A 25404-nucleotide genomic window follows, 5' to 3' on the forward strand; every position below is an offset into this window, starting at 1 on the left:
TTAAAATAGCATAGAAACCTAATTGTTATGAAATGCAGTTTAAGCTTTTTTTTAATTTTTATTTTCCCTTTTTTAATCATAAAAAACTCTACCACTAAAATCTGATTGTACTGCATGAAGTTTTTATAAATTTGCATCATCAGTAATCAGATATATTATATATATAAATATATATATAAGCATATATTTATATATACATGTATATTTTATTTGTGGTATGATGTTTACTTTTCTGGCTGATTTTAAGTTTTTTATATATAAAAATATTTTTATACTTATAATTTCATGAAGAATTGATCACTTATCTTTGTTTATTTATTTGTATCATATTTTGTTTTATTGGAAATTTTACCATTTTTAATATACCAGAGTTGTATTCCCTCAAAATTAAATTGGTAAATAATGAGGTTTATCTTGCCTTTCTTTGAAACTAATCCCAGGGCATAAAAGCACAAAACTTTTATTTGATTTTATCCTTTGATATTGGATTACTTGTATTTAATATTTTACCCTAGTTCCATAAATTTATATTTTTTAAAAGGTCTTATGATTTAAGAGTTAATATTTTTGCTTTTTCTTATTTCTCAATTTTTTGTATTCATCAGTATAAGCCTTTTTATTGATATGTGACTACAATTAAAATGTCCATTTGTATGATTCATCATAGCAATAGCCTAGATAATTTAAAAAGTAAAGCATTAAAAATAGAGTATAAGGTTTGATTAAATAATGCATATTCATGGGCTAACATCTTTTGAATATGAAAAGATGTACAATACGAGCTTTTATTCCCCTGTCCCTGAGCTGTCATCTCACATGCAGTAAAATTTAGTAAATCCTTTGCCCATTTTTTAAGTGGATTGTTTGTTTTTGAATTGTAAGAGTTCTTACAATTCTGGATATTAAACTCTGACCTCATATATGATTTGCAAGTATTTTCTTCCGTCCTGTAGTTGATGTTGTCCTTAAATGGACAGATGTTTTTCATTTCTGTGAAATCTGATTTCTCTATTTTTTTCTTTTGTTGCTGATGTTTTTGGTATGCATCTAAGAATCCATTGCCAAAGCTGAAGTCAGAAAGATTTACCCCTATGTTTTCTTCTAATAGTTCTATACCTTTAGCTCCTGTATTTAGGTGACTGACCCCTGTTTGTGTTTTGTTTTTTGTTAATGTATGGAGTGAGGCAGGAGTTCAGAACTGGACTCTTTTCATGAAGTCATCCAGGTGTCCCAGCACCATTTGTTGGGGAGACAGTTGCTTCTTTACTGAATGGTCATGGCACCTTTGTCAAAAATCAGTTTGATGTAGATGTTTGGATTCATTTCTATACTTTGAATTCTGTACCATGGGTCTTTATGTTTATCTTTATGCCTGTTCCACTCTATTTTGATTGCTATAGCTTTACAGTAAGTTTTGAAATTAGAAAGTATGAGTCTTCCAGATTTGTTCTCTTTACACTATCATTTAGCCATTTAGGGCCCTTTTTGGTTTCATATAATGGGATGCTCAGTTTTGGTCTCTGCCATAAAAGTCATTTGAATTTTGATAGAAATTGCACTGAATCTGTGGATCACTTTGAGGAATATTGACATTCAAACAGCATTAACTCTTGTATTTTATGAACAGGAAATTCTTTATAGTATTTGCACACAGAATGTCTTAAGAATTGTTCCTCCTGTTCTGTTCTTTCAAAGAGTTGAGTACAATCTGTATTAATTATTCTTAAAATGTGTTTTAGAATTTACAAGCAAAGTCATCTGATCCTAGAGGTTTTTTAACTTTTGATTCAGTCTATTTGCCTGTTACAGGTCTGTTTTGATTTTCTGTTTCTTCTTGTGTCAGTTTTGGTCATTTTTGTGATTCTCGGAGTTAGTTCATGTATTGATTATCTAACTTGTTGGTAGACCATTGTTTATGGTATTCACTTATAATCCTTTTGATTTTTTTGTTACTAATGTCTTCTCCTTTATTTCTGATTCTAATTATTTGTATCTTCTCTATTTTTCTCTGTCAGTTAAGGTAAAAGATTGTCAATTGTATTGATCCTTTCAAAGAGCCAACTTCTGATGTTGTTGATTCTGTTTTTTCTCGTTCCTATATTTCACTTACCTCTGCTGTAATCTTTATTATTTTCTTCTTTCTGCTGGCCTTTAGTTTCCTTTTTCTGGCAAGGTTGTTGAATTGGAATCTCATTTTTTTTAATGTGGGTGATTATGGCTATAAATTTCCCTCTGTGTTCTGCTTATGCTGCATCTCACATGTTTTAGTATGTTCTGTTTTTCATTTATCTCAAAGTATTTTAATTTCCTTAGTGATTTCTTTGACCCATTGGTTGTTTTAGAGTGTGTTGTGTGAAATGTATATCATTAAAGCTATAAAAAGAAAAAAGATAAAGGAGAGCACCAATTCCCTAAAAGCCTTAAAAATTAGCTAGTACCTCTAAAGACTTGTTCATCTTCTAAGAAACCAAACTTTACTCTTTTACGGTACCTTTTGTGGTTGCTCTGTGGTAAATTTTTCTTAAGAGTAGCGGTATGATTCTCAGTTACACGAGTGTGCTGTGCTAGTACAAGCATAGTAGAGTAAGTAGTAAGTTGCGAAAGTTTGGTCCACCTTCTTTGCCCACGTTGTGTTTGTGTGTATGTGTCTGGTAATTTTCAGAGTAAACCACATGCTCTTGAGCAGTATCAGAGTTTAAAAGTCACTTAAGTATTTCAGTTAAGCTTCCTAAAGGCTGAGACCTGGGAATTACAGATATTAATAATTCTAAGAATAGGTATTTTAGCAGCCCTTGAAGTATAAAACTTTTCCAGAGGTGAGTAATCTTGTCTTTTCCTTATATAAGTCTTTGTAATGTTTTTTTTCTTTATATGTTACTACCAACATCATGACAAATTTCAACTGAAAATCCAAATCCAAGGGTGTATACTTATCAACATTTGAATTATTATAATTCATTATTGCTTAATTCCTAGGAAAAAGACTAGATGAGAAAAATTTAGTAACAGCCATCTAAAATTTTTTCAAAGCTGAGGTTATAGGAAATATTTTCAGTGGAATAGTGAAGACAAGTGGTGACCTATAATTAATTGGACTGATATCACCTTTCTAGAATTGCAGAATTTTGCTTCCTGACCTGAAGTACTCACATATTTCCTCATTGGTATCTGATCTACGTGCAATACTTCCTTTTGTATTTTAGATTCCTTTTAGATCTTGGAGTTATTATCATATCAACATTCCCATACTTTTTTGAATTTTAAATTGTGCCTGATCTCATTTCCTACTTCATTTCTTTTCCCTTTAACATCTGATCACTCACATTGTTTTAGATCCTGTTTAGGTACTATTTTTTCTTCTGTGTTTGTAGTCTGAACACATACTAATCTTTAAAGACTAAGAAAGTCAAGTAAAAGTATTCATTAAATCAAATGTAATCATCTCTGAAGACATTTACTGCCTTGAAAATGATTTCTTTGTTATCATTAGAATTTATTTTGTTTTACTTGAAAACTGAAAGAAAAATACTGGAAACCTTTCCTGTTGAATTGTGGAAGGTGGGAAGCTCTCCATATGGAGAGAGCTAGTGCTGTCAAAGTGGCGGAAGTCACACCAGGTGACGTGAAACTCATTCACTTGGGTAAAGCACAGATTACTAAGTCTTTTAGATTAATGATTTCTAAAGGCCTTAGAAATGTCTTTCCTAGTGTCCATGGTAAGAAACTACGGGAATACCTTCTGTAATAGGATTACTACACTGATTTCCTCTCTAATGATCAGTAGGAGATCAGTTTTATATTTCACTTCAGTACACGTTAACTGATAAAGCATGTTTGGAAATATTTAAAATGTCTGTTGCCTTGAAATATGAACTCAGTAATGTTTTTGTGCAGGGTAGGCAAGGGATTCCTTTTGTATATAATGTTTATCAAAGCTTTATTATTTTTCCATGGTTATTATTCAAAGACATTTTTAAAACCACTGTCACATTTTCTGAAAATCTAGACACCAGTTTTTAAATATTTTATTTAGAATTATAAGGAAACTATTTAAACACTAGATTTCTTCAGTTGGAAATGATGATACCAATGGGAAAATATTGATTCAAATCTGTACATTTATGCGTACCATCGACCCTCCCTTGAACAGTGCACAGATTATGTGTGCTGACCGCCACACAGTTCAGTATCCAAGTATAACTTTACATTCAGCCAGCCACAGATCTGTGTAGTAATGTAGTACATGTTTATGGGGTAAAATCTGCATATAAGTGGGCTTCCCTGGTAGCTCAGCTGGTAAAGAATCTGCCTGAAATGAAGGAGACCCTGGTTCAATTCCTGGGTTGGGAAGGTCCTCTGAAGAAGGGATAGGCTATGCACTCCAGTATTCTTGGGCTTCCCTAGTGGCTCAGACAGAAGAATCCATCTGCAATGCAGGAGACGTGGGTTTGATCCCTGGGTTGGGAAAATCCCTTGGAGGAGAGCATGGCAAGCCACTCCAGTATTCTTGCCTGGAGAATTCCCATGGACAAGGGAGCCTGGCGGGCTATAGCCTATGGGGTTGCAAAGAGTCGGACACAACTGAGTGACTAAGCACACACATACTTCATATAAGTGGACCCACAGCACAATTCAAACCTGTGTTGTTTAAGGGTCAACTGTAGTGTGAAAATCCTAAATTAGAGTCTTGTGGATAGACTAGTACGTCAGAGGCTTGAAAAAGGTGAATTTACAAGCAGTAAGATACGCAGCACAGCAGATAACGTACTTACAGAATTCATTATTTGGAGAGTGGTATAAATGGAAGTTGTGGTTAAATGAATGACAGAGGAAGAGGAAATTAGGATTTTTGAAGCTGGTCATGACTTAGCAATTAAAGTTCTGATGGCTCTGTCACACAGACTACAGCTTCCACTTTTCCCTGCCATCGCCTTCTGGACCTCCTCTCAGCTCAGCGATGCTCAGGAAGAGGAAGCCATCTGGCACACTTTATAACTGCCGTTGCCATCGAGGTGCCAGGATGTGCCCAGTTCTCCTTGGTGTAGAGTATCAACCGAAGTGTATTGGCACTGACTTCCCACATTTGCTATTATAGCCAGCAAGAAATAAAAACAGGTGGCAGAGTAAATTATTACTAACTGTGATTGAGAAAAGTGAATGTTTCTCTAAAGTCCTAAATTCACAGAATTGTAGGGTTCAAGGAGACAACGACTGACCGATTTTTTTTTTCCTTTCCTACGTGTCCGTTGGAATCGGTCAGTAATGGCTGCTGTGTTGGGAAGGGTTTTGAGGCCAGCTTTGATCTCAGAAAGGAAAATTAACAATCTCATTAGCAATAGATAAGAAAATGACAAAATATATGTATTTTTGATTTCTGTACTCAGCTTAATTCCTGTATGTTTCAGTTGAGGAAACAAAAACTCAGAGAGGTTCACAGTTTTCATTGGGTTCTTTGGTACTTAGGAGTTTTGAGACAGGAGCTCTTCGAACTCCGAGTTTAGCGTTCTTGGTTTGGCACAACTGTAGCCACATTCCAGTTGAAAGATTCATTACAGTAACGTATAACATAAAATTCCTCTTTGATTAAGAATCACTAAGCCTCGTGGTTTAAAAAAAAAGAAAAAAGGAAAAGAAAATGTAAGGCACAAAAGTAAACAGTAAGACAGTTATTTTGGTATACCTGTTTTTGAGATAAAGAAACTGTTATTCTGTATTTTAGACAGAGGGTGTATGCGTGTACTTGCAGTTAGAGCAGATATCTTACCTACACTTCATAACTTTATTTCTTTAATGAGTAATGCAATAGGGAGAGAGTAGAGTGAGATAGTTTAAGAGTGAATATTTGGAGATGACTGGGAAGCAGGAAGAAAGGGTTACGAGAAAGCAAGAAAACCCATAGGAGAGAAAGAAAACCCATGGGACATGAAGGAAAAGTACAAGTTAAATATTTAGGGCCTTTTTGATTTTTCAGGCATTAAGATATTTTCTCTTTTTGTTAGTACTTTCTAGAATAACTAGCTTTTCATCCTTAACCTTTTGCTCTCAGTGGAGTATGCTCATGTGTCATCCTGGTCCTCTCATTAGTGGCCTGGCCCTTAGCAATCTCAGTGGAGCTCTCTAAGGACCCTTGGTATTAATGGTCCTCACCCATCAAGCCTCATGGTAAGCATATTTGGGAAACATCAAAATACAAGGATCCATACATACACTGTTCCATTCCCAGTACAAAATTATTTTCTCCGCTTTTCAGTTATTCACTAATCTAAAACCCACAGAGGCTCCTAAACAGAAAGATGACAGAATAAGTGTTTTAAATTTAAATTTGCTTTTGCTTCTCAGATTTGTTTCTCCTCTTCTTATCTACATCTTTGTGCTTTGAATTTAGATTTATACCGAGTAATTATAATTTTAACATAATATATGTAAGACATTAGAAATAATGGAAAGGACTTCTAGTCATGCCATAGTGTCAGTCTCAACTCCTCTAAAAGCATATCATCTGTTTCTAAGGGAACGTCCTCAGAATAATGTAGACTTTTTTTAAAGTGTCATGCATTAATACATAGTGATTAATTCCTATTTTAAATCTGCTAATACTTTTTGGGGGTAGGGAGGTAGATGGGAAAAATAAACGAGAATAATCATTCTGCCCTTTTTATTATATCATAGTGATTTCTTTAAAATATCTGCAAAATAACTTAGAGGATTTCTCTCCAAAAATACTTTATCACTTTTGAACTTTTATTTCATTAGATTTGCAAATCTACTTCAAAAGTGAAAAACATTAATATCTTTTAAATGTATTTTAGAATTTTGCCTCAGTTTAATTAAAATGTGAAAAAACTTTAATTTTCAAATACTTTGTAAAAAAAAAATAAACTTTTGTCTGTTTCCTTGAAAATACTAAATTTACTTCTCTATGTTGAAAGTGGAACAAAATATTATTTAAAATTTTCATTTCAAAATAGAACATTTCTACAAGTGCTTTTACAGAGAGCATTCAACACCTATGAAGATGGTCTTTTTAATTACCCACTAGGTTAGGTGCTAAGGGTATAAAGTTATTAATTATTTCTGATCCTACTGTGCTTATGGAAGTATGAAGAGTTATCTTTATTTTCTGTTTTTCATTTTAGGTTTTAAAATATAGTTAACTTCTGCAAGTTTTTATTTAAAAGCACTTTCAAAATGTAAACTATATGAGCTTATAGTAAGATAAAATGTTACTTAATGTAAAAGGTGATAGACCCTTGGGAAGTATTGGATGAGAAAACAAGGTTAGTTCAATCGTAAGTTACTTTATTACATTGTGATGTGCACCTTCTGCACAGTCACTCCATAACTGTGTTTATCTCTTGAATTATCAGCCTTACAAAATAAAAATTTGCTCCTATGTTGAGGTTTATTTCATTTAAAACTTCCACTTATGAATACTTTGGGGGGAAAAGAATATTCTGCGATGCGTTTTTACTTTGGCTCTTTCCACCTTCGTGTCTCTCTAGGAGTTGATCCCCCTCATCTTGTGCACAGCCTGCCTGCACCCTGAGCCCAAGGAGAGGGACCAGCTTCTCCACATACTCTTCAATCTGATCAAGAGGCCCGACGATGAGCAGAGGTGACTATGGCTGCTTCTCTGGGAAATAAATATAATGTGGACTTGCTCTTTATTGCTTTGACATCATGATTGCCTTTCTAATCTAAATGCCGTCTCTCCTTTCTAAGGTCTCTTAATAAAGCAAACACTGCCCCTGTTCACAGTGCCCTACAGCGCTCTCCTTGTCATTCCAGCTGCTCACGTCGCACTGCCACACTTTTGTGTTAGGTATCTTTTGGGCTGCTAATTATGCCATTAAGTCTTTGCTTTTATCTTTCACATTTGATTTCCAAGAACTCCTAAATATTTCCCTTTTCCCCCCACAGATGAGCTAGATACAGCATGGCCTCTTAATAGTTATGGTTTACCAGAAATAAAATATTTAACATAGGAATGTCTGCATCACCGATCAGTTTCTGTATGGCTAGAGGGATACAGTGTTTTGGTTAGTCCTGATTCAAACGCCCACAATCAAGGATGCCTGAGTGGAGAAATGAGTTGTACTTGGGAGTGGTGAGGGGCATGAGAGTGTTGGGGGCAGGGGGACAAGACACATACCCAGGAGACTTCTGGAAGAAAGGGGAAAGGGTTTTTTGCTCAGGCAGCCGTGATAGATGTCTCCCCAGAAAGCAGACTTTTAAATACTAGGAGAAGCTGTGCAAGTGTGAACGTGAACAGAATATCCTAGTGGAGGGTAAGCAGACCAAGCACCAGTTGGACAAGACTGAGCTGTTGGAATGTTTCCACACTGTAATTTTCTGTCTTAATAAGCAGATAATTTTTGCTTATACTTTCGCAAAACAATAGAGTTATACATTAAGATTAGGTAACTTGATATAATTTTAGTTCTTGTTTTATTGACTATTACAGTTTTTACCTCTTCTGAGAATGTTGGAAAATCATAAAGTGAACCATAACGACAAATCAAGCCCAAAATTTAAAACACAAGGAATCTCTCCACCATGAGAATAAAAAGTCATGTAGACTTTTAAACTCTGTGAACATGTATCTCTTTCCTACCCTTATTAAAATATACCTGAGCAAGCAGACATGTTTTTTTTCAGGATCCAGTCAAGATTAATCTACATGCTAGCTGAACAGAAGTAAGGGAAATTCAATCAGGTTCCATTCATTGCAAACCGAAAATTTTCTTAGGACAATTTGATGGTTCTGTCTGTGGGATCGCACAGTCGGACACAACTGAAGCGACTTAGCAGCAGCAGCATATAGGAAAATTAATATTTTATCTTCTCCTTGAAAATATTATTCCCTATCTTGGAAACTTAATTAATAAATACTACTTATTACATTGTCATTTTTAGAATGCAAGGCAAAAATCTCTCAATTTACATAGCCTGTTTTTACAGACTCTGCTGTAAAGCTAACAGCTGCCATCTGGTGGCCAAAAGTACCTGTCAGCCTGACTTCAGGTCAAGATACGTCAGGATTTAAACACGCATGTTCACAGCTGATCTTCCACTTTTCAGAAATAAAGTTATTTATTTAAATAAGCTAAACTGTTAACTACATTTGATATGAATAAAAAATAAAGCAAAATTTTTAAATTAGCATAAGTTTGACATGTAATCGTTTATTACTTTTCTTTACTTCCTGAATCACAGGCTTCCTTGCGTCCTGAGAAGGACACAAGGACTGTCCAGTTCTATGCTCAGCTATATTGCCGTTTTGGTAATTCTTTGCTAGCAGCCATAACTAACACCGTATTTCCACCTATTGTGTCAGTTCAGCTGCTCAGTTGTGTCCTAGTGTTTGTAGCCCTATGGACCAGAGCCCACCAGGCCTCCCTGTCCATCACCAACTCCCGGAGTTTACCAAAACTCATGTCTATCGAGTTGGTGATGCCATCCAACCATCTCATCCTCTGTCGTCCCCTTCTCCTCCCGCCTTCAATCTTTCCAGCATGAGGGTCTTTTCCAGTGAGTCAGTTCTTTCCATCAGGTGGCCAAAGTATTGGAACTATAGTCCGTGGAATTTCTCCGGGCCAGAATACTGGAATGGGTAGCCTTTCCCTTCTCCAGGGGATCTTCCCAACCCAAGGATTGAACCCAGGTCTCCTGCATTGCAGGCGGATTCTTTACCAGCTGAGCCACAAGGGAAGCCCATTATGTCAAATAGCAGTCAAATAATTTCACAAGTAGGAACAGTGTTTATGATTTCCCACAAGTAGAAACAGTATTTTTACTATCACAGGAGTCTGTTTCCAATGCTATTAATAATCTGTAGCCATCTGATCTTTTCTGTTTTCAAGTATATTTCAAAACTGACCTACTTTTTAGAATTGTGACTCTTAATTCTGCTAAGAAGTTTATTTTGAGGGGCTTAACATTTTTTGAACAAATTTGTACATGTTTAATATAGTGATGGTGACTCACGATTTAAAGTTATTTCACATGAAGGTCTTATACAAGTGTATACTTCTTACATTTGTTCGAAATGCTTAAATTTCAACAGTTTATTTATTATAATTATCAAATATTTCTGAAACCTATGTATGTGACTTCTCATTATTTTAACAGACTAGTAGGGGTAGAAATGATCAGAAATGAAGAAATTTTTAGTGGGAAGCTAAATGTCTGTCTTAAAGCTTGGGAATTTCTTTTTCCATTTTTCTTTTATCCACTTAATTTGCCTTCCTAAAGTCGGAGCAAATAGGAAAAGAAAAGTTGGGAAGCCATCAGAGAAGACAATGACATAAGCATAAAGGGAAATTATATAGATAAAAGTTAGAAGGTTATGGTGAAAGGAAGCTGCCGTGTGCCGTGAAGACATGCTGGCTCACACTCTCCTGCCTCCCACAGGCCTACTGCCTGTCACTGTTCCCCTCAGCCTGAGAGCCGTTGTCGCTGACTTGGGTAGCCTAAGCAGAAACCTAAAGTCACGCTTCAGTTTTCAGTTGAAGTGACATATCTTAAGAAACAGCAATGAGGAACTGCTTTTATAGTTGATATGAATTAAACTTTATGTTTTGTTTTTCCTTAAAGTTGGCTACTTTGAAACATCTATGGAAAACATGCTTTTTTTTTCCATCAAGCTTTACTGGTTTTGAAGTCATAGATAATCAGAAGTAAAAAAAAAAAAAACTAACATTCTGACTTTCAGAGTCATTTTAAATGTACCTTCATTCTGAAAAGTGAAAAATCTTTTTCAAAATTTTGAATTATAAATCTATCATCAAATGAAACTGTCATATTAATTATTTATATATTGTTTTATAACAAATTACCCCAAAAGAAAGTGGTTTAAAGTAACACTTGTATTATGATTTATGTGAGTCAGCTCATCTGGGTCTCTTACAAAGCTGTGGTCAAGGTGTTGTCTGTGGCTGTAGTCACCTCAAGGCCCGTGGGGGAAGGATTTGCTTCTGAGCTCACTCACGTGGTTGGTCATTGGCAGGATTCGGTCTCTCATGGATCTTTGGACTGGGGGCCTTGGTTCCTCCTGCACTGACTTATAGCCAGAAGTTGCCTTCAGTGCTCTTGCCTGGAAAATCCCATGGACGCAGGAGCCTGGTGGGCTGCAGTCCATGGGGTCGCTACGAGTAGGACACGACTGAGCGACTTCACTTTCACTTTTCACTTTCATGCGTTGAAGGAGGAAATGGCAACCCACTCCAGTGTTCTTGCCTGGAGAATCCCAGGGACAGCGGGGCCTGGTGGGCTGCCGTCTATGAGGTCGCACAGAGTCGGACACGACTGAAGCGACTTAGCAGCGGCAGCAGCAGCAGCCTTCAGTCTCTCACCACCTGAAACCGTTCCAGCGTGGCAGTGTCTTCAGAGCATGCCCGCTGAGAAGGCAGAAAAGACTGTCTCACGAGATGGCTGTCACAGGCCTTTGTAACCTGATCTCGTAAGTGACATCCCATCCCATTATTCTGTTCATTAGAAGCAAATCCTTGGGTCCAGTCTACACTCAACAAGATGGGGTTACACACAGGCATGAATATCAGGAGACAGACCTCATTAGGAGTCGTGTCAGAAGCTGCCTACCACAGTTATCTTGGGTTCAGTACCAAAAATTCTCACTTAAGTATCATTTTACTAATACAGTGTCAGAGTTTTTAATTACAAAGATCTGTCTGCTCAGTCATGTCTGACTGTTTGTGACCCCATGGACTGTAGGCTGCCAGGCTCCTCTGTCCATGGAATTTTCCAGGCGAGAATATTGGACTGGGTTGCCATTTCCTCCTGCAGGGGACGTTCCCAACCCAGGGATGGGACCCGAGTCATTCGGGTTTGCTGCATCGACAGGTGGACTCTTTGCCACTGTGCCACCTGGGAGACTGAGCTATAGGAATACTGGGAAAACAATCATAGATTGATTAACTAGAAACTGAAATTCATTAGAAATGGAAGCATTAAACATAATCTCAAAATGTATTATATATATGGGAAGTTAATTTAGGAGATTCAGCTTTACAGCTGTAGAGAATCTCTTCACAACATCTTTCAAATGGTGTTGCCGTTGCTGGAAGGACGAGTCTTAAGAAACTCACTCCCTTGGGGCAGCCTATCGATTGGGAAAAGTCAAGAGTGAAATTTGATCATACAAAAATAATTGCACTCCATGGTAACTAGAGCTGACCTTCTTAGCCCTTCGTCCTAGCCGCGCTGCTGACGCAGATGCTGGTCTACAGTCATTGGTTTTGTCTTTCAGGCAGATGATCCTGACGCAGATGCTGGTCTACAGTCGTTCGTTTTGTCTTTCAGGCAGATGATCCTGACGGGCTGTGTGGCATTTGCACGCCATGTTGGACCCACACGTGTTGAAGCTGAGCTTCTACCACAGTGTTGGGAACAGGTAAATAGCTGTATTGGGTCTTCTCTAGGTTATTGGAAATGCTCACATTGTCTTTTAAAAATGCTGTTAGGAAATATGTGGGATATAAACTATGCTAGGACTTCTCTTGCCCAGCCCAGTGATTTAACAGTGCTTAAGAAATGTCTGGCATGTTTTGCTTTATTCTGAATCAAGTGAGATACAAAATACAAAAAATATATATAAAAAACTAATGAGTTCAGGGAAAGCAAGAGGCTCTGTGTATGTATAAGCAAGGAGGTAAATAATAGACATGCTTTCTGTATATACTGTATACTTGTATATATTACAAATATATACAGAATATAAAGTGTAAACCTTTGATGTAAGAAGTCTGTATATTTACAATTCAGCTCACTATTTACTAACAACACTTTTGGTTTTATATTGAATATTCCTGTCTTCTCTAAAACTCAGGATCTTTGACTTTGTACACTTGACATTTAGGTCATTAAGTAACTCATTGTTCCATCTTAAAAAGATGAGTTTCTTACTTATGAAGACAGATTTCATGGCCTTCTTTATACCAGCTCTGTCACTTGTTCTTAAGAAAAAATATGACTCTCTGGAATATTGCTAAGGTATATGGTCTTTGAGAATTCTCTTCCCACTTTCTTCAGATATTCATTTTTTCTCTAAAATTTAGTAGCGTCATCTAATTTAGTAAGCTAGAGACATTGTTTGAAAGGGAACATTATGTGTGTTCACGTTGTCTCTGACGTCCCTGTGCCTCCTGTAGATTGTAGTGCACAGAAGCTTAGGGTGAGACTAATCACTGAAAATCAAGTTAAATTGGAAACAATATGCACAGCTTTGAATTTACAGTTCTCTACAGTTCTGTATACGTACATGTCTTTTTTGTTTTTCCATCTTCTTTTCAGCTTTATTGAGATTGTGATTCAGATAGCATGCGACTCACCTATTTCAGGTCTCCAGCGCAGTGGTTTTTAGCAGTCACAGAGATACACAGCCATCACTACAGTCACCTGTAGAGCAGTTTTATCGCCCACAACAGAAGCCCCAAACTCTTAAATTGGTCCTTGTATTTCAAGGTTGTTTTGGCTATTCTGAGTCCCTTCAATTTCTGTATAAATTTTAAGATCAACATATCGGTTTCTGCAAAGAAGCCAGCTGAAATTGTAAGGATTGCCTTGAATCTGTAGATCAGTCTGGAAAATGTTGCCATTCCAATAGTGAAGCTTTCAATCCATGAATTTAAGATGTCTTTCCATTTATTTTGGCAATGATGCATGTATTTCTTCACCTGTAATCACCGCAAAGAGTAAAATCTGAGCTTTTTACTCCACTGGTAAAGAATCCACCTGCAATGAGGGAGACCTGGGCACGATCCCTGGGTTGGGAAGACCCCCTGTACAAGGGAAAGGTACCCACTCCAGTATTCTAGCCTGGAGAATTCCATGGACTGTACAGTCCATGGGGTCGCAAAGAGTCGGACACAACTGAGCGACTTTCACTTCACTTCTCCATTTGTTTAGGTCTTTTAAATTTCCTTTCAGTAATGTTTTATGGTCTTCAGAATATAATTTACATACTTTTAAAGTTTATTCCTGAGTATTTTATTCTTTTTAATACTATTGTGTAAATAGAATTTTCTGTACTTTTCTGGTTGTTCATTGAAAGTATGTAGGAATACAGTTGGTTGTTGTGTGTACATTTAATTTTGAGACTTATCCTGCTAGACTAAAGAAATGTGTAAGTTTATGTGTAACATATTATGACATTCAAACCATTTTGTCTGGAGGTTACTGTTCCTGGGTTAAGCCTAACTTGGAGATCTCAGTTACCAACAACTCCCCCACTATCTCTTCTGTAACCCGAATAAACATGGACATCAGGGATTTGTCAGCCGCCTGCCTCCAGTTTGTTGCCCAGTAGATTGCTGCATAATATCTTTTCTTAATTTTAGGCATCCAATACTTTAATGAATTATGTCACCTTTTCATATGGGAGTATGAGAACAGATATACTTCTTTTCCAGTCAAAGAAAGATTTCTATCCTATGAAGAAGACATATGGGAACAAAACCCAGTATGTGTCCTTTTTTTGTTTTTGGTATTTTTTGTTACAATTCCGTGTCGTCATTACAATAGTAAAACCCCATCGTCTTGCGTATGCAAGCAGGAATGAATTGACATCTGCTTGCTTTAAAAACAAAGCCACAACACCAGTCAGGAGCTCTGGTTAAATCATTGATGATTTGCAACTTAATCCTTGAGGTGAAAAAGAGGAATGACGTATCATTCCTGGTACATCTTGTAGGCCATGTCAGTAAATATCTAGAAGCTGGATTTTCCAAATTTGAAAATATAATAATGTTCCTAGGGAAGGAAAAGGTTGCTCCTGACATCCTAAGGAAAGCTTTCTTGGGTAAGCCCACAATCTCTAGATACCTTGCCATATTTTCATCTTTGCTTTATCCTCTTTCTCTTCAATAGGTAACCCCTGTGATCTCATTTTTTAGGCTCTCTCTGAGTCCCTTAATCCTGATCCAGGTATAGGGATCCCCAGAAGTGGAAAGAAAGAAGCTTTATTGCATTCCTAACAGGATTTGTGGTGAAAAATAATTCTCTTTTGGAGGAAGGGAGAGTATGTTGTTTATGTTTGATTTATTTATTTTTTACTCTAGATTAATCACAAATACCCAGAAAGAAGATTGCTTGTGGCAGAATCTTGTGGAGCGCTGGCACCTTACCTTCCTGTAAGAACTGTAATTTTTTCTTAAAAAAAAAAAAAAAAAAAAAAAAACCTTTTCCTTCTTTGTTTAGCAATAGAGAAACCTTTTTTTCAGGTGTCTTATTATACGTTTTAATCCACATTGTGTCCTAACAAAGGAAGAAGATGAGCTGAATAAAGAAAGCGCACATTGGTACCATGTGACATTGCAGACAGAGGGGCACATTAGCCATTGATTTTACATGAGTATAAATATATTAAACCTCATCAGGAATTCTCAAAGTTTAGTCTGAGGACCCTGGGGAGTTCCTTGATCCTTTCGAAGAGATCCATGAGATGAAAATTATTTTCATAATAATACTAAAGCATTTCTGTCTTCTTCTGTGTGTTGACAGTCACACTGCTGGTGCAAGCACAAGTTGTGACGGGCCCAGTGCCAGTGCACCAGCGGTGATCAGAGCAGGGACCCCCAGAGAGACAGGCGGTGGCCGCACTCTTCACCGTGCACTCACAGGGAGTCAGCTGCACTTAGACATGAACTTGGTGAACCAGTGAAATTATTAACCCTACTAAATTTTGACCCTAAGTATGCCTCTTGTTTAATATTCTGTATAATCAGCTGGAAGATACTGATATTAAGCCCTTTTGCTGCATTCTGAACTATGATGGCTGTTGCAGAAAGAAAGCACTCAGATAGTTTGAGTTGTGAGCTGAACCACTGCTTTTCTCATGGGACACCAATTTTACTTGATAGATCACTGAAAAACAAGCTGTGATTATTCAAACTTGGGTATGTGGCAGACATTTTCATGAAGATAAGTGACATGGAGCCTTGCTTCAAGAAAAACAAGTACAGTTTTCATTGCCAGTGATAAAGTTAGAACTTCTAATGAGAACAAGAATTTTGGAAACCTTGTATTCACCATTCAGAGCTTGACAGCTTCTATCCTTCTCAGAAGAGGCTATGGAGATACTTCTCCCTTTCTGAGTTACACATTTCTGTGAGGCCCGGTTTTCTTAAGTCCTCCCACCCAAGCAACAACACAGTTGAGTGCGAGCAGATGAGAGGATCCGCCCTGTCTCCTTTTGAGTCGGGCGTCACTGAGACTTGCAATATAAAGATGAGAGGATCCTCCCTGTCTCCTTTTGGGTCGGGCGGCACTGGGACTTGCAATATAAAGATGAGAGGATCCTCCCTGTCTCCTTTTGGGTCGGGTGTCACTGGGACTTGCAATATAAAGATGAGAGGATCCTCCCTGTCTCCTTTTGGGTCGGGCGGCACTGGGACTTGCAGTATAAAGATGAGAGGATCCTCCCTGTCTTCTTTTGAGCCGGGCGTCACTGGGACTTGCAATATAAAGCAGCACTATTCCTCCCACTAGTTTTTTTTGATTATAGTTATTTCCATTAAAATTGTAATTTCATTAGTCATGTTAACCTTTAAGAAGTTTATTGTTTTTAATGAGTTAACAATTTGAAATTTCTCATTTTTAATTTCTGATATGATAAATGTCAGGATGATATTCCCCAGCCAAACAAAAGCTGTTTGAGGTGCTCGTTAGTTTCTAAATGACCAGGAGCCTCCCGCCAGGAAGAAGACTGAGCACGCTGGCCTGCTGTGCTCCAGCAGGTGTCTCCTGATGGGCCCAGGGTTTACAGGGGATGGAAGCAAGAGGTGACAGCAAGAATGGTTTTACTTTGAACAATGGTCATTTAAAGCAGAGCTTGACAAAATACAGTCTGGAGACCAAATGGAAACCACAGCCTGTGTTTATAAATAAAGTTTTATTGGCATGCAGCCACACCCATTTCTGTGTATTGTCTGTGTCCGCTTTCGTACTGCAACAGCAGAGTTGAGTAGCTGCAGCAGAGACTTTTTGGCCCAGTTTGCTGACCCCTGCCCTGAAGGGTCATTTCTGTAAGACTGCTCTTTAAAGGGAGTACAAAAATTGGAATTGTGCAACAGTACTTGGGAGAAGGCAATGGCAACCCACTCCAGTACTTTTGCCTGGAAAATCCCATGGACAGAGGAGCCTGGTGGGCTGCCGTCTTTGGGGTCGAGCAGAGTCGGACACGACTGAAGCAACGCAGACACGACTGAAGCAACGCAGCAGCAGCAACAACAGTTCATGAGCTATTTTGTTACATTTACCGTTACCTCACATTCTGTAGTGTGAGGGTGAGTGAAGACTGAGAAACCCAAGAGTCAGACAATTGTCTTTTTAAAAAATAAAATTTATCTTTTCTTTTTATACAGAAAAATACAAAGAATAATTCAAGAACAATTCATAGTCTCCACTCCCAGAAATGTTGTTGTTGTTGAAAATAAATTTTCAGACAGTACAGAAAAGAGTAACATGAAAATCAAAGCCTTCCCTGGCCCTAGCCATTCTCTCCAAAGACAGATATCTATCGTTAACGGTTTTTAATGAATACTTAACAGAAAATAAAAATTCATGCATATGCAAGCTTACAAATTTATATCTTTAAAATTTTTCTTACTCAGAATTAATCACACTGTACAGTGATCTATATATGCCTTGTGTGGGAATCTATGCATTTTAAATTTTCACATATTGTTGAAACCTCTGTATCGTGCTTCGGTTGACATGTGGATTTTTAAATTTTGACAGTGCTCAATTGCCCCCAACCAAGACAGCACAGATTGTACTCCCATCAGCAGTGCATCAAAGTTCTTATTTTCCCATACTTCTACCAGGAACTGGGCATAAACTTTTTTTTTTTAGTGTTTTCCTATCTTTTCAGAGAAAATTATCTTATTGTGATAAATTGTGTAGGTTTATATCCATGAGTGAGTCTGAGCACCCTATTATTTATTGTTCCAAGAGAGAGCTGAATATCCCATGCTCTCAAGGAAGGAAGAAACTGTTCCACACTGCTCCTAGGACTAGAATGCGAAGCAGTGTTAGTAATGGACTTGATGTTTCCTGCATGAATCTCCACTTGCCTCGTTACCCCACTGTAACTGGTAGCAATAGAACCTCAGTGTAGTCATAGCTCAGATGGCATGAAGCCTCCTAACTTCTCCCGTGGGTTTCCTTAGCACGTGGAAGCTGCCACAGTTGACCTCAGCCTCGATCGCTGCAAAGCGTATGCCCGGCTGAGGTTCACTCACCTCTGTCGTATTGCCTGTGTAGATACCACCCAGAAAGCCCTTTTAATTCACTTTTAAAGTGACCTTGGGAAGCAGTATTTAACCTAAATGATAAATAAACAAGGCTGTACCAAAAGGTATATTCACCACCCTAAATGTGACCAAATGTTTCTATAATTACATATATTTTTGTTTTTAAAAATTAAAAACTAGATTATTTTAAAATGTCTTTCAGACCTTGCTCTGCATACCAAATCACACTGACTGGAGATTTACAGGAGTGGTTATTTCCTTTTATTGTAACTGTTAAATGTAAAAGTGACCTAAACAAGTTTAGGTTTAAAGAATTTTATACATTGATCAAGTTACAGTAATGGTACAAAAAAGGGAAGGAAGGGCAAGAATATGAAAATAATGACACTTTATTCTAACCTCAGACATTAATTAGGCTGAATCCATGGGGGAAAAGTTGTATGAAATTTAAGACGCAGTAGTAGTTGACATTATATTTAATAGTAGCATCGGAAAATAGCCGTGCAGTTTTATAAGCACTTTTAAAGTTTACTCTCGTATTTTATCATTCTGCTTTTTTTCCCCCCCTCAGTTCTTCAAAAAAAATAGCAACACCAGGATTTTCGTTTCCATGCTCCTATCCCAGGCAAATGTTTTGATTACCAAAGTGATTTCTGTAATCCTTCCTGTTGTTATGACTATCAGTGCTTTTCTGAGTTCCATAGGTGGTGAGTGATAGAATAGTCATTTTACACAGAAGAGCCTGTTTATGGCAGAGTGGTGACGGTTGATTTGCCAAAAGTGCATTGTGAAGGTTTCAGGGATTGGCACATACATAGCAAAAATACAGAAATATGCTGGGAGATGATCAATACCAAGTTCAGGGTAAATGTTACCTTTAGAGAGGAGAATTAGGGGAAAGGGGAGGGTGGAAGAGAGTCATGCACTTCGGCTGCATCTGTAACGTCTTCTGTGTTTCAGAAATGAGGACTTGAAGCAAACATAGCAACGTGTTAATATATATTTAATCTGGATTGTGAATACATGGGTATCTGTCATTTTTTTCTATTCTTTTCTGCTGCTAGTATAAAAAAATAGTTAAATATGTTCTTGTTCATTTCAGAAAGAGATCCGTAGCTCCTTGGTTCTTTCAATGTTGCAACAAATGTTAATGGAAGATAAGGCAGATTTGGTAAGAGAAGCTGTGATCAAAAGCCTTGGTATCATTATGGGTTACATCGATGACCCAGACAAGTATCAGCAGGTATGCTTTTCAGAATAAATCCCATCTATTCCATTATAAAATTCCGAATGGTGTAATATCCCAAATCTCTGATTCAAATACCCCGTACTCTATAGTAGGCATCGCAAACATGTCAACCTGAACAAGGTAAAGTTGGCTGCCTGGTTTCAGTTCTGCAATTTCAAGGAGAAAATGCTTTGATTCATTTATAGTATCTGCCACAGCTTTGTGGCAGGAAATTGGCAGCAAGCATGCCATTTTCTCTCTGGTTTCCCCATCAGTGGATACATGACGTTTTTCTTTAAAGAAATTGGGGAAGGTAGGCTTACGAATGGCTTCTTTCTCGCTTAAAATGTCTTCTAGATGTATTGGAATGTATGTTTGTTACATTCTATTATGTTTTAGGCTTCTGTTTTGTTTTAAATCTGCGTTATGTCTGTTTCCGTTTGGCAGGGTTTTGAACTGTTGCTGTCAGCCTTGGGTGATCCCTCAGAAAGAGTCGTTAGTGCCACACATCAAGTGTTTTTACCAGCCTATGCCGCCTGGACTACAGAACTTGGAAATTTACAGTCTCACCTTATACCCACATTGCTGAACAAGATTGAAAAACTTCTCAGGGTAAATGCTTCCTTTATTTATACAACAGAAAGTTTAAAAGTGTGTTTTAAGGCATCTTGAAAGAATGTTGGGGAAACAGAAAGTACCACTTCGCTGAACATTCTAATTAATTACCCGTTAAAGATTCTATTGGTCTGGAGCCAAGAGAGATTTGAGGAAGTTTTGCTTGACTGAAGCTAAGGAGAAAGGGCATGATCTGACTTTGTTAGCTAAAATAGCATCTTTGTGGCACCTACTCTGACACTGTTCCCAGTGCTGCCTCTTCCTAACCTCTTCTGAATACTTAAATACTTTAAAGTATCAGCTTCAGTCCCCAGAAGGCAGAGATGACTTAAAATATGAGTCTTCAAAGCTTTCTTATTTACACAATGTCAAAATGTTTTAACTTTATTTCACTGCATTCCTTCATGCCCTCACTCTTTAAAATGAATTTTCTTTTCTTTAAAATGAATTTTCCATTCTTCCTAAGAAGAAAAGTTGATACAACGAAACTAATTTTTATACTAAAAGTCTCAGTGTCTAGGAGAAAAACCAACATTTCTTTCATGTGTATTATGTACACATTGTGTACCATATTTTATAAATAAAATCTATTATTGCATTCTTAGAACTCTTTGAATTATATTTTGGTTTTTTGGTGTGGAAACTGTTTAACTTACCACAGCTGTCAAATGACAGGACCAGGATCAGGATCAGCCTCTGGAACTATACTGTTGCCCTTCCCACCCCCAAATTTTAAGAATCTTTATAAGAGTCCTAACATAAAGTATTTTAACATATATATATACTACTCTGTGTATAGTCTTACATGTATGTATGTGCATTTATTTAATTTAAAAATTGGACTTTTTTTCCCTATAAATTTCAAAATGCATGTTGCAGACTATAAATAGCTAGACTGCAGTACTTCTTTTTATGAAACCTAGGGGATTTCTCAAATATTTTATTTTTTCTTTAATATTTGCATCCCTTCTATCTGAGAATTATCCATACTGGGTTTTCTTTGTTCCATTCCATAACACAGCTAATCCCACGTTGCTCCTAAGCACAGCTGCAGTATTCCGCACAGGTAATGTTCCATAAAGAAATTAACTAATTTAGAACCTGATAGTAAAAAAAACCTAACAAATCTGGTGTTTCTGACACAGTGTTATTTATGATATAACGGCATCCCAAGTGGATCTGAGCAGCATTAAATGCTCTGTCTCTAACGATTCTGTTTCACTGTGATGCTGGGTTTCTGTGACCAGTGATCGTCTCACTCTTTTTGGTTGTTGTTTCTGTATCTCTTTTGTTTCCTTTTGAAATTTCTTCTGCATTTTACCTATATGCTGAATTATTTTAAAGTGCATTAAATACTGGCAAATACAGTTGTCATCAAGTCTATGAAAGGAGTTTGGAAGTAGAGAGAAAGTAGTAAGTGCTACTGCTGGTTTAACGGTTGAGCATTTCAAATAATTCCTTTGATCACTTTAATATCTTTCACCCGATGTTTAAAATTTCAAAAGTTAAGACCCTCTTAAAAGAAGAAAGCTCTGAAAGAAGTTCCATACAAATGAAATGACCTATGTTCGCCCTGCAGTTTTCCATACGAAAGATCTGTTACGTCCACAGTGCCTTGTGAAAGTTAAAATGTTAGCCAACCAGTAGTGTCCGACTCTCTGCAACCCCAAGAACTGCAGCCAGCCAGGCTCCTTTGTCCATGGAATTCTCCAGGCAAGAATACTGGAGTGGGTTGCCTTCTCCTCCTCCAGGGGATCTTCCTGATCCAGGGATCGACCCAGGATCTCCTTCATTGCAGGCGGATTCTTTACCTTCTCAGCCACCAGGGAAGCCCCCACAGTGCCTTAGCTTTTCATATTTTCACATACTCAGAGCAATTCAGAAAAGATTCTTGGTCGTCTCCATTAGGTTTACTGTGAGGCTAACATACATGTACTTCAATGTTTTATTGTTGGCCACTGAAAGGAAGAGCATCATAAATGCATACTCTTGGGAAACTAAATTAGCTTCCACCTGCTTATGTTTCAGGAAGGCGAGCACGGGCTGGATGAACATAAGCTCCACATGTATCTGTCTGCCTTGCAGTCCTTGACCCCACCTCTCTTTGCATCAGTGCTACAGAACGCACCCTTCTCCAGCAAAGCCAAGCTGCATGGCGACGTGCCACAGATAGAAGGTATTGAACTTAAATTATGGAAGGAGGATGTAGAACATTAACAGCTTAGCTTCCCACAGAATTGTTTTTGATTAAAATTGTAAAAGTCAGGTTTTTTAGTTGCTAAATCATGTCCAACTCTTTGCAACCCCAAGGACTGTAGCCCACCAGGCTCTTCTGTCCATGGGATTTCCTGGACAAGGTTACTGGAGTGGGTTGCCATTTCCTTCTCAGAAAGTCACTTTATGACAGCATAATTACTAAAATGTATTATATGTGTGGAACCACATGGTCAGAGATTGTATGATACCTAAGGTGAACTACATGGCTTCATCGTTTATGGATAAGCCTCATGGGGTTATTTTACATTTATTCTTCCTCTCCATTCTTAATCTAGAGCCTTTTTATAGCCTTTTTTTTTTCAGTGTGGTAAGTCAGAAGTAAGTGTTTTCTTTCATTAACAGAGCTGAATTAATAGTTACTAGGGCCAGTTTGTGAAGCTTTTCGTTTTCATTGTCTTTGTATTTTTTTTCTTCCTCAGCTACTTTTTCTTATTTTCAGTAGGGGAAAGAAAGTGTAATTACTATTTCCTGCTGTGTCCTTGATAGGAATATAAGCATATGCGGCACAGTTTGTTGTTTTTCTTTTTCCCAGAAAAAAGAATATGATTTATTTTCAGGAATGCATGAAATTGATAGCAAAAGCCGTTATTTTCTTAGCTCAAAGTCCAGCTAATCAGTAAGTGACCTTTGATCCATGGCATATGGTAGCCCCACAGCACCCAACCCCCAGGATAAATGGCTATAGACAAGCTATTAGTATATATGAGATTTTCAGATTTGTGAAATTATCCATATCTCTTCTGGGCTTGTAATAAACAGGAGTATAAAATCAAATGTTTTTAGTGTTACAATTTCAGTATAAAGTAAACTGGGCCACCTATAATCTCTGGGATATGAAACAGTATATCCAACAATACGCAAAGCATCGTGTAAAAATGGTATATACTATAAGAATGCCAGTTTTACTTGGAAAATTGAGAATGGATAGGGTAGAGTTAGTTTAATATTTTGTAATTATAATTATTGAGGAGAATGAAAATTCAGACTTAAACCACAAAATGCTCACAGCTGGCCACTTCAGGTTTACCCCTTCGCTCATTAAGGCACTTCAGCTGCCTCGGGACTTTCTAATTCCCTTTTCCTTTCTGTCTAGCTGTACTGTTCTGCTACACCCACCATAACAAAGTAACATAAGCGTAGTGCTTTAACATCAGGCGCTTGTTACCCCGCAGTTCTGAAGGCGAGGGGTCTAAGGCCAGGCTGTCAGCAGTGTTGGCTCCTTCTGAAGGCTGTGAGGGGAGAGCGCTTTCCTGCCTGTCCCCTAGCTTCCGCTGGCTTGCTGGCGATCTCTGGTGCTCTGGCTTGTAACTGCACCCCCCCCCACCCCCCGGTCTCTGCCTTCATCTTCACGTTCCGTTCTCTGTGTGTGTGTGTGCATGCGTGTGTCTGTGCCCAGACTTACCCTTGTTATGAGACCAGTTATATTGCATTGGAAGTCCATGCTGCTCCAGTGACTTCATCTCATCTGATTATATCTGCAACAGCACTATTTCCAAATAAGATCATATTCTGAGGTCCTAGGGGTTAGGCTTTCAACATACACATTTTTAAGGGAGACACAGTTCACCCCCTAGCATTTGCTATCATTCATTCACTTAGCAGATAATTCTTCAATGTCACCTATGGCCAAGCACATGCTAGAGGTTAGACAGAAAAGTTTCAAAACTACTTTACCATTCTGAAGGTGTTCATGTGACCTTTCCTTGTCATTATGTCTTTATCATGTCAAAAATAATCTTAAGTTCTCACTGACTTAATTTGACCTTCTGACTTTTAATAGTAGCTGTAAATGTTAATGTTGTTATGCTCACTTGTAGGTTATATGATACATTTACTATAAATGAGGAAATATTATATCCGTATTTAGGGTCTGTCTATATAGCTGTGTCTATATGTCTGTCTATATGCACATCTATATAATTTGGGATACAATTTATTACAAGTGAAAATTTATTTGTTTTTCTCTTAAACACTGAAAATTTCACAACACTAGATAATATTTATGCAAGGTACTATTTTGAACACTTCAGATCCACTCAGGAATAAAACAGACAAAACTCTCTGCCATCATAGAGCTGACATTTTGGTGGGAAGGAAATACATTAAAGAATCATAGCAGCTGTTATTTTGCTGGATTTGGATAATTTTGGTAATTTTTAGACAATAAAATGCTAGTTTTGGCAGTCTATTGAAATGGCATTCTGAGGACTTTTCTGTATGTTCACAAGTTAGATGCTTACATTTTTAAAAATCCTTTTAAATAGAATAATACTTTGAGGTTTCTAAACCATTCCGACTACTTATCTTTTACAACTGAGTTATCCACGGTGTATTAGTTGCTCAGTCATGTCTGACTCTTTGCGACCCCATGGACTGTAGCCCGCCAGATTCCTCTGTCCGTGGAATTCTTCAGGCAAGAATACTGGAGTGTGTAGACATTCCATTCTCCAGGGAATCTTCTCAACCCAGGAATCGAACTCCGGTCTCCTGCATTGCAGGCGGATTCTTTGCCATCTGAGCCCCAGGAGACCCCTGAGTTATCCAAGTCGTGGCTCATTTCTGGTTTTGCTTCTGTTGGACCTAGCTTTACATCTTCGGACCTTCCTTTTCCTGTAATACATCTTAACATTATCTATTTTACTCTTAACTCTTCCACTGTTTTTCAGTAATTTGTCATATTTCTGAAGGAATAATATGCATTTCATCATAGTATCACAGATTGTGACCAATATGATATACTGCTATTTGAAATGATCAGATGTGCTTCGACATGATATAGAAATATGAGGTACAGCTGTCCCTCACCGTCCAAATCTGTTTGATTCCTAGGTTGAGATAATGACAGTTCATGCAGAAATCTCAGAGAGTGTGGGGTACCATTTTACCTAAATTCATTTATTTGCTTGTGTATTATGATAGCAAATAGAGACTTGAACTAACAAGGGACAACCTTTATCTGTACTTAAGATATTGTTAAATACCTTAGGAAGCATAGGAAGAGAATACCATCTT

At 37.6% G+C, this 25404-nt stretch overlaps 1 protein-coding gene and 1 non-coding gene across 8 annotated transcripts in view; both read left to right on the top strand.

Annotated features, from left to right (window-relative positions):
* Positions 1-25404, top strand: part of RELCH (RAB11 binding and LisH domain, coiled-coil and HEAT repeat containing) — a 114346-nt gene that overhangs the window by 48446 nt on the left and 40496 nt on the right. For 5 of the 7 annotated variants that reach the window (XM_005224364.5, XM_005224366.5, XM_002697785.7 and 2 more), the window contains 6 exons: positions 7503-7615; positions 12322-12412; positions 15078-15149; positions 19375-19515; positions 19948-20112; positions 22144-22291. In XM_005224364.5, coding sequence (XP_005224421.1) covers positions 7503-7615; positions 12322-12412; positions 15078-15149; positions 19375-19515; positions 19948-20112; positions 22144-22291 — 730 coding nt within the window. Of the gene's footprint in view, positions 1-292; positions 6163-7502; positions 7616-12268; positions 12413-15077; positions 15150-19374; positions 19516-19947; positions 20113-22143; positions 22292-25404 lie in introns of those variants that run through there. The other 2 variants (XM_059881109.1, XM_024984578.2) reach the window with 2 other exon arrangements.
* On the top strand, positions 13669-13737 carry LOC112444250 (small nucleolar RNA SNORD36). The gene has a single exon (XR_003032502.1). It is a non-coding gene; the product is annotated as a small nucleolar RNA SNORD36 (small nucleolar RNA).

The sequence above is a fragment of the Bos taurus genome, chromosome 24, assembly GCF_002263795.3.
Source record: "Bos taurus isolate L1 Dominette 01449 registration number 42190680 breed Hereford chromosome 24, ARS-UCD2.0, whole genome shotgun sequence".
NCBI lineage: Eukaryota > Metazoa > Chordata > Mammalia > Artiodactyla > Bovidae > Bos > Bos taurus.